This window comes from Ambystoma mexicanum, chromosome 13 (genome assembly GCF_040938575.1).
Source record: "Ambystoma mexicanum isolate Mex_15411 chromosome 13, UKY_AmexF1_1, whole genome shotgun sequence".
Classification (NCBI taxonomy): Eukaryota; Metazoa; Chordata; class Amphibia; order Caudata; family Ambystomatidae; genus Ambystoma; species Ambystoma mexicanum.
This window is the reverse complement of record NC_090938.1, coordinates 480,469,909-480,480,514: the sequence shown is the minus strand read 5'-3', so window position 1 is coordinate 480,480,514 and position 10,606 is coordinate 480,469,909. Positions and strand designations below refer to the sequence as shown.

The following is a 10,606-nucleotide window of genomic DNA, read 5'->3' as shown; positions in this document are numbered from 1 at the left end:
CTCAGATTGCTTCGTGCTGGGTTGTCGCTCTCTCCTTGCCCACAGTAATTGCCCCTTTCTGTCATTGGTTCCTTTTGCTTTGCCATGTCGTTTTATGGATTGGGGTGGTTTTCGGATACTTCGCTTGAGTTTGTGCTACTTCCCTGCCAATATCTGTCAAACCGGTTTAACTGTGCGCGCGTCCACTGTAACATTAACTTTCTGTGCAAGCGTCAGTGCCCATTACACTGTCAAGGTAATCGGGGCGTGAGCATACGATACTCGATGCATCTACCTACATGTAAATTGCTGATGGTCACGCCCACAAGCCGGAAGTAGTCGCTGGCCGAGCGCTTGTTGATACACCTCCACGCATGCGCGTCGAATGCAACATCGCGAGGCTGAGTCTCTGTTCGCGGCGGCGTTTGTGTTAGGTGTGCTGATCTTTCCTGTTGTTATCACGCATCTAACGGTTTCGGCTGCATCTTCCATTGTATGTGCAACTGCCGCCCGGCCTCCTAGTGCGCGTGCGCCAAATCCGTGACAGGAAGCTCTCCAGTAGACCCCGTTCGTAGCGGCCTTACCGTGGGTACTCTTCCCCCCACATAAAGGGGCTTTTTCTTCAGCTTCGCAATGTCGCTTCACGGGAAACGGAAGGAGATCTACAAGTATGAGGCGCCTTGGACCGTCTACGCCATGAACTGGAGCGTTCGGCCCGATAAGCGCTTCCGCCTGGCACTAGGCAGCTTTGTCGAGGAATACAATAACAAGGTGCGTGATCTCTTGGGGGAAACTTGGTAGGTTCAGTTGCAGGATAATGCAACGGCAACCCGGTGCGACGTCTGCTTGGGCACTGCTGTTGTGCCGGTATATTCCTAACACTACGAGCATTTAGAGTACACTGGTGTTGCAGTGGAGTGGGAGCTGCACAGCAAAGAGATGCCCGAGTCTGTGTATATCAGCAAGGTGCGGGGGTCTCCTGTGCAGTGTGTGGGAGAGAGTGGCTCATCACACAACCAGGTATTATCAAGGTGTCACATTTTTAGTAGGCTTGGAATACAAATAAACGGCATGCATCCACGCATATAATTTCTCCTATATATATATATATGTTCTTGCACAACCACATACAGCTGCCTTTTAACTGCATGCAATAGTGTACATTTTATACTTTGGTAGTTTAAATTATTAATATGTTAAAAAAATGGGTGCTTTTAAAATTAAAATGTCGAAACTACTTGGCTTCCTTTAGTAAATTGCCATTGCACCGCTGTCCGCATTATTTATAACTATATCCCATCAATGTTATCAGCACTAAGATCTTTATTGTGCACCGTGTGTACCATACCCCTTTAAGAATTACAAACATGTCTTCCCATTCTGTCACTAATTGCTGCTCTTTCCATTCACCTAATGTGGATTTGCTCATCTAATTTATGATTTGTAAGTATGTACATAAGTTTTGGCCTGAAGTATGATCTATTCTTTAAAAAACATGACCACTATCACTCTAGCCGCATGATTGGTACTATTGTAAATCCCTACATAGAAATGATTGATTTCCCAAGTTTATTTATCTGTTAAGTATCACATTCCATGTTATCACCTCCATTTGCAAGGATTGTACGCTTCCTGGTGGAATTATATTTGTTCTTATTGCATAGAGAAGTACTATGTTATTTCTACTTCGTTTGCATACATTTGATAAAAAATAGAACATTTTTTATTCAATATCTTAATCAAACTGTTTAAAACAATTTGCAGGTTGCAATGTTATATCTTTTTCATAATGCTCATTTCCTCCCCATCACTCCTCTTGTCTCTTGTTCTGTTCGTACACCCAGTTTGTCCATTTCTTACTGGCTTAATCAATTATATTCTTTGCTGTATTGATATTCAAATGTTAATTTGTTAAATATTTGACAACTCTTAAAATTTTATGTAACTTACATGTTATATTCTCAATGATTAACATATTGAATAAAAAATTATCAAATTAGAAATGCTGTTTAGAGGACAATAACAGTGAACAGAGCAATCCCTTGTAGGGTGCTTTACATAAACGATGAGTATAGAACGTTAATAATCCAGTGATCACTGAATGGGGACAGGACAGAGTAATATCAGCACATAATTTAGATTACTTTTATTTCGAGTGTACAGTTATTTGAATGCAACTTTGAGGGCTAGGAGACTGTACTAAAGATAGTCACAGTACTAAACGGTTTAAAAACGCTTCCTGAAACACACTGTTCCATCCAATAAGCATGAAATAATCCCCTGACGAGTTTATATGATGGCTTAATACCCTCATATTTTGTGGAGATTTCCACGTTTCTAATGGCTGTTGCGTATCCTGATTGCCTGTCTGGGATGGTGAAAAAGTTCCAAGTTGGTTATGAATCCTTGTTCCCCTTCTTCCTAAGAGGGTTGAGCTATTCAAAAAGGTTAATACCACCATGGTTTTCAGCAGTAAGCAAAGGCAGCATCTTGTCTCTGTGCTTTTTTTTTTTTTTTTACAAATCTTAAACTTGGCCGGGAGGTCCAATTCCAGCAGCACCTGTCATTACTGAAATAGATTTTCTGAATTCCTGCTGTGGACTAAGGCCACCATATTCTGATGAGCAGGGATATACAGTAATCTCTAGCCAAACTCTATCTGGGTAGTGAAGATGAGCAGCTGCGCTCAGACATTCGAGGGCTGGAGAGTGGTGAAGGGTTAGTTTAGAACCCACACAGAGCAGTCTTAATAATACAAGTTGGACAGAAAGCTATTTTTTTTTATATGCAATCTCTTAGCAATGGAAAACCACTGGTAAGGCGCACACTGAAATATTCACTACTATCATGAACACATTCACCTTGGTGTGCTCTTCTAAGTGCACTAGCACATCACTTTTTAAAATACAGTTAGAACCAGGTAAGGAATCAACAATCTGATAACTAATTGGCTGAAAATAAAGAAGTTGGCAAACATGATACAAAACCTTCTACCTTCCCTAGAAAACAATGGGGCTAGTGCCCTAAAAGTCACAGGTCCATATAAAAGTATTTTCGTGAGGCGGTCCCTTTAGTAAGTTAAACAAGTGTTGACTTGAGCCAACAAGTAGTTTGTAAGTGTTTAACAGACCCTCTCCCAGTCCAACCCCGACCTCTTTGGGGGAGAATCCCAGGGGAGGGTACCAGAAACCCACAGTTCAAGGCTAGGCAAGGGAGAGATGGGACTAGGGCTTTTCGCCGATAGAACTATATGGCCACAGGGTGCCAAAACAGCCATGTTTACTCCCTCCCCCTGTACTCCCAGTTCAGTCGGAGACCACTTTAGGAGTTCCTGAAATTGCTGAGCCTTCTATATTCCTGCCTTGTTTCTGTTGGAGGAAGTCCAGGGGCCTCTAGTGCAGAGGTCACTTCAGCTTTTTGGGTTTGGATATTTCGTGGTTCTGGGCTCCAATGAACCACCACTCGGGTGACAACCTCTGAGGACTCCCAGGATGCGATGCAGGCAGCAAAGCCATGGCCCACTTGAAGAAAATGGCAGAAGGCAACCCTTGTGGCAGAAACAAATAAATTGGCCCTGTAAGGTTGTGAAGAGCTTGCAACTTCATGGAAGTACTCTGATTCAATAAGTATCTACATCCCATGGTTTGACTCCGAAGGGGGACATCTGGCTAGCCCAGAGGAGGATTCTGGGACTCTTGCGAGCGCTTCGAATGGTTGGATCTTCCAGCAGAGGCAAAGACCTGTTAGCACTGGTTCAAGAGTCGAAGCACTGTTGAAGGTCTTCAGGAGATTTGCAGAGACGCAGGGCTTCGCCAGGCAAGTGAAGAAAGCACTGCTAGGTATCTTCCAACAACCAGTTCTGGGTCTTCAGTGGGCTGCTTTCCGTTTGTAGGGGTGTTCACTCCAACGATTAACTACAGAGTCCCTCTTTTTCTACCCAGGATCCAGGCTGTAGTTGTCCCCAGTCCATTATTGGTAAGGAACTGCACTATTCAAGCTGGCAGGGTATGTCCAGACTTAAACAACATCTGCCAAGCAACAGACACTCTGGCATGAATGTGGACTGGGTACAGACAAATCCAGCATGCACCTCCGGCCACACACACAGACTGCCACTTTGCCTGTGAAAGGGCTTACCAATCATGGAAAATGTAGCCTCTTCAGGGGAGGAAGAAGGTCCAACTGCAAGATGGCCAAAGGACAAGAGAAAATCTTTTGACATGGCAATTATAGAGTACATGAAACTCTAAATGGCATTAAGCGGCAAAATGCAAAAGTGCACAAGACTATAAAGAAGAAAACAGTACACTGCCACTAACCCATCCTGGCCAAATCATGAAACGATAGAAAACCTTATGTATAGGCGCGTTATAAATGCCATATCATATCTGCCACACTTCACAGGGTTACATGTCTTTTATAACGAATGCACATATAAGGAAAATTATATAACGACAAAACATAAAGTAGCTTTTTTTGGGGGGGGTCCCCCCACGCAACCATTTCCCCACGAGATGTAACCTTTACCCCACCCCCACATACACTTTATGTTGTTATATCATTTTTTATATATTCATTCTTTATTACATTTTCGTTTTAAAGACTGTATACCACTTTACAGAAGGTAATGTGTGCAGATACAAACAAACAGGATTTTACTATGGAGAGCAAAGTTCTTCTGCACTGATGGCCATAGGGACTGATCGGTGCCCCCACAGTAGATGAGCTTAGCAAGCTAAGTGGAGCCAAAGGGCTTCCCTTATTTCCAAAAGACAGGAAATGTAAAATGGAGCATCCCATTGTTGTTCACGGATCACCCGCCCATCAAGTTGACAGCGATATGTCAAACAGATTTTGGCGCACAGCATAGCCAGATGTACCCTGTCGTTACATACGTCATCACTTTTCCTAACGCAAAATCCAGAATAACAAATGCACACACCGAGCATAATGCTTTACTTTCTTTTCACAAAAAGAAGAAAACAACTGGAATCTTTAACAAAAATACTAATAGTCTGGGATTTTACCAAGTCGTTATATTTTTTAATTCAAGTTAAACATAGGTTATATCCAAGGAATCCTTAAACTATGATTTCAAGAAACCGTTGTTTACTACAAGGCATGTTTGCAATGTTTAGTCCGACTGCCCCCTTCCATTCGATGGTTTCGTATTGCCTTCATCGATTTGTACCTGAATTGTGAAGTCAAAGTTCTGTGTGGAAAAATGGAATGCTCGTGTGTTCCTTCTGTTTTTGTATGGATGCACATGGCATTCCGTTTGTGCTGAAATAAGGACTCCTTTACAACGAAATGCATCATGTTGCTATTCACACGTATTCATACCATACATTCTGGTCTTTTTGCTCACTGGCAGCACAAATGGTCAGACTGGTGCCTTGCGATCGTCCCAGGCTATGGTTATTACTATTCCGTTATTGATGGTGATTTTCCAGTTTAAAGAACCCATCCACAGGAAGATTGATTTGTTTTTATGTATTATGCACTAAGTGTTTCAAAGCGGGTACACATTCATTGGAATGACGTAACTATGTAAATTTGGGAATGCAAAAATGTAAATCAGTACCCAGTTGGTAAAATAAGTTGGATAATAAATCAACATGTTAATATCTACATTTTTGTTATATTTACTCAGTACATGTTTTGCGTTAACTTGAATATCAGTTTGGCACATCAGTAATCATGAAGTATACAATTGCATAAATATTATGTAAAAGTTGACTCGCATCATTTGCTGATTTTCCACTCGGCAATTTAAAGTTGAATGTCAGTCTTGCTGAAAAGCTCTTATGAATAGTGTTTTGTATGTTACATTTCATTATTGTGAATCTTATAATTGCTTTGTGATTACTCGCCACATTGTGTCCTTGTTCGTACGAGGGATTAAGGGACACATAACAAAGGGACCCTGTATCGCGTGGGCATGCTGCAAAAGTAAGGTTTAACTTTTTGTGAAGTACCACAAAATGAACTCTATTATTGTCCAGTTTCAATTACAAGCGGTGCTGTGAAAATAACGGATTGAATTTTTAACAAGAAGCACACATTTTATTGTTATTTACTACAAATATTTTCTTTACTATAAACACATTTTATATTTCACCTTTTTAAAAAAATTATATATATATTTTAATAACTTTAACGTGCAAGACTAAATGCGGTCATAGGAGTCAAGGCAGTCTGTGGCAGTCTTTCTACAGTGCTGCTGATCCAGTAGGTGTGTCTACAAAACACCCACCTCCAAGGCTGCAGAGTCAAGGCAGTCAGTGGCAGTCCGCGCCTGGACTGCCTGTACTGCCCCCCCCCCCCCAGCAACATGAAAACATGAACCGTGTTATTCCTGTGCTCGAAGAAGTTGTTCACTGGCTTAGAAGCCAGCGAATCTGTAGTAAAGGCAGCGGGCTAGAGCACCGCAGCCCCCATAAAACGTGCTCAAGATGCAAGAGACAGCAGGCCATAAGGTCGCTCATGCCCTCCATACAAACCCCCGCAAAGTTTTCATGGCCACGGAAGTCTGGGAGTATCGGCTCGGCTGACCGAAGAAACTAAGCCAGAGGGCATCCAAACCCCCGAGAACCTGAGGCTGCAAGTCGCTCCGCTCCCCTTGGGAGGTCTGGGAGCGTCGGCTCGACCTATGGAAGACGAAGAGCCGGGAGACGGCATCGCCGAAGGAAGCCTTGACTAGGCAGGCGGTCTAAAATTCAGTGGATGGTCTGGGAGCGCCGGCTCGATCGCCCCCGGTAAAGACCGGGGAAGGTGACCGCAATATGGCCTGCCCACCCCCTCAGTCCACCTTACACTCACCGCCAGGTCTGGGAGCTCCGGCTCGACCTCCTATGGATGTCGCTCGGGATCCCCCTTCTGCAAACCCTCCGCGGACCATGCCTTCCGTAGTGGATGGGGAAGGGACGCCCCCCAGTGGCGAGGTGGACCTCGGGGAGGACCCTGCCCATGAGGGCTGTCCACTTTCACATGGCCCCCATGGCCAGGAAGAGGCAGCCCAACTCGGAGAGGGCTGGGACCTCGGCAAAGCAATTTTGCCCGACTGGGGAAAACATAGGAATAGCTGTCCCTGAACTGGGTGAAGGTAAGCCCACGGCTGACTCCGTGGTTCCCATAGACTTGGATGAAAACCCAACGTGCCCTATTGCACTTACTACTAACATGCATGACCTGTGATTCTGAAATGGGGATAAACAAGGACTCTTCTAGCCATGGGGAGAACAAAGTAAAAATTGCCATCGAAATCCATCCGGTGGTTGCTAGGGAGGACGTAGCCAGCCCCCCACCTAGAATGGAAAACGCAAAAACTGTGTGGTCGGGAGACTGCTCATATTCTACAATTGAGGACTCAGAAGGTGGCAGCTTCACGAACCTTGATCCAACACCCACACCTACTATCCCTAATGTCGGATTACTTGAGGCTACCAAGAGGACCCTTTACCAAAAACTAACAAAATCCCAACAAAAGATTCAATCCCAAGGAAAGTCAAATATTCACCTACGAATGGGGAAAAGATAAACCCAACTAAGAAACAACTTGCCCACAGCCTTAACAAACCAGAACAAAGAGGTCCAGAAACCTCCTGTGGGCACCTTAGACACATTTTTTAGCAAACAAGGGAAAAAGCCCCCCATCCGAAAATGTGAGATCTCTGACGCTGAGCTCCTTGAAGGGACCTTAGAAGAAGATGATCACAATCACTCTCTTGTCATTCCGACGCGGCTAAATTTCAACATAAACTCTCCAAATTTAAACGCCTCGAGCCCTTAATTATCTACCAATAGAAGATGGCACTTTGGAAAACCCCCAGCACCAAGGGGCACAGAACCAAACACACCAGAGAACACTTCACAGTTCCTAGTGCCCACGCACAGCCTCAACAAGCCAAACCTGCTTAAAGAGAACTTGACTTATGGTGTGGTGAAAGAGTCTACAGCAATATCTACTAACCATCCGCAGGCTAACGAGATGTGTTTAACAACTAAGATATTAGATTTACCTAATCCACAACCTGATAGGTTGATAACGCAACACCAGCCTTCAAAAGCAACTCCGGCATTACCACACCAGGCTCTTTTGACACTGACCAAAACGTCAATGACCAATAGATCGCAAGAACCACAAACTTTGAAGCATCTCACTCCTAGCAAACCGCCGAAGAACAGGAGACAAAGTGAAATCATATGGAGAATCTGGCAAAGAAACGCCAAACAAAAAAACGGATCTACTGACGATCATGTCAGCAATCACTATTGCCTTAGTGCCGTTCACTAAACTATATGAATCTCTCAACGACTCTTTAAAGGACTAATTAACATTGGCAGTCTCCGCACAGACAAAACTAACCTTCTTAGAAGGATTTATCACTTCAACTAAACAAAACAAGAAGACTAATAAAGAAGTCAGCACACAAACAAGGGACCAACAACAAATGGAAACAAGTCTGTACAATCCCAAGCTGATCTTTCACCAGATAAAATATTCCATTTTAAAGCAAGAAATGCAGACAAAAAAAGTTATCCTTTCTCAGCTGCACCAGTTAAGAGCCTCTCACGCACCGGGACATCAGATACTCGGGCTCTGAGACCTCCTCTCCCAAGTTCCACATCAGATTCGACTAACAAAACCCGTGAGGGTTCAACTCATGGAAATCAAACTATCTTTAATTTCTCAACACTTCCATCAAATAAGACAAAATCACTTAATGGTTGCATAATAAATGACAAAGATCAAGTTCTGAGAGTCTCGGCTGACGGACCATCTACATCAACTGCACCAGTCCCGAAAAAAAACACCAGGAAACCTGTTCAGCTTAAACTGGCCACGGAACATCTCAAGGCCAAGTGCAACTCTTCACTTTCAACAAAAAGAAAGTACATCACAATTTCAATGAAACTAGTCGCACCGAATGTCACCCCAAACAATTATTCCCAACCCAACAGTGACCGACCTTTCTCTCCTACAGAAAGCGACTTAATGGACAATGCTTTGGAACTCTCTTTTTAATGGCTGGCCAAAGATTCAAAACCTAATAAGTGCCAAATTAAAAGGAAATCCGTTTCTTTCGATCAGAACCCTGACCACGTGACTCCCCGAAAAAAAAATCAGCCTCCTAGATTCGAGAACTCCATCGCTCTCGATGGCTGAAGACTTGAAACAAGACCATGACCTGGCAAAAACCCAGACATGCCTCTCGCAACAAAAAATGGGATGAAGCCGACACGCAGAAAAACAATACAACTTCCAAAATGTAGAAATCTAGGGTACACACACAGCAAAAAAGAGAAACCTGGGACCACAACCAAAAAAGAGATCTTGACCTTTTGACCAAGCCAAAGCATCCTGACAGAGAATGGAAACGCATCCACCTAATGAGGCAAAATAGAACAACTGATACCCGTTATTTCTTTTTGCAACCTAGTTGCAAACCAAAGAAAAACTTGGTATTAAACAGATCCGCAATAATGGATCTGCTTCACCAACTTACATTACTCACATCAGTAACATCTGATCACCTTGATGTTATCGAATTCTCTGGCCCTCACTCCATTGGCAGTGTATATATTCATATATCCTCATCAACTATCAGGCGTAAACTCAAGGCCGAGTCCAGACCCCTCAGAGACCTGGGTTATGACCTTGAAGAAGTACATAGTTACAAGACCAACTCCCGACAAGCACCAGGTGGACCAAAAGGGAAGGAGCACAAGACAAGCAAGGCACATACACCTACCAACAAGGCTGAAGGCTCTTCTCGGCCTCGAGCATCCCACTACCCATCTCACAATACACACTCTGGAACTAGAGTTCAAGATCTCGACGAAAGGAGGCCGCTTGGGGACAACGCAACGAGTTCTCAGCGTCAGCGAGCATCTCACAAAACCTATTCAGAAACCAGAATACAGGTTATCGATGAAAGGAGACCAACTGAAATTCAGTATGAAAAGGAATCCAGCACGGAAGAGAGAAGAGCACACAGTTATAAGGATAGATTTGATTCCCCACACAAAATATCCAAAACTCATCAACCACACAAGATCTACTAACAATATCAAGATGCGATACAATGAAAATTCCAGTAATGTGGACCTAGAACGTCTACCGAAGGGCCCTCTGCCGAACTGGAAGATAACAATTGATCAAGAGCTTCCTAGACAAACGACAACTGAACCCAACAACCACTCGCAGCAGTCTCTAAAAGACGAGGAAAAAACTAGATGGACTCGGGTCTCGGAAACATCAACAACAGAGAGAAGGTAGCCACGAGAAACCGCATCTAGAGAAGACAATGAGCCCAGATCATCACTCAATACCCACAGCAACTTAATAATGGGATCATGGAACACAAGAAGGATTTTCTACCTTGACTTCTAGGTCCGACGTGAACGTGGGATTATTTGATCTTCTCTGCCTACAGGAGACGTGGCTCCTAAAGAAACCATCGATAGATGGTTTTGAAATCGATTTTTTTTTTGCCAGCTATACAAGGCGCAACAGGCAGACCTAGTGCCGGGCTACTGACTGCCGTCAGAGCCTGCAGTGGTCTGCAACTTAAACCCTGTCAAAAAGCACATTCATTTTAACCTCTCCCCTGCTAAATCACTG

The 10,606-nt window shown here is 43.7% G+C and overlaps 1 protein-coding gene across 1 annotated transcript in view; it reads left to right on the top strand.

Annotated features, from left to right (window-relative positions):
- Positions 1–339: 339 nt before the first annotated feature.
- DCAF7 (DDB1 and CUL4 associated factor 7) overlaps positions 340–10,606 on the top strand; it is a 320,235-nt gene continuing 309,968 nt past the window's right edge. Inside the window, exon 1 of the mRNA XM_069634125.1 lies at positions 340–750. Coding sequence (XP_069490226.1) covers positions 613–750 — 138 coding nt within the window. The 5' untranslated portion in view covers positions 340–612. The remainder of the gene's footprint in view (positions 751–10,606) is intronic.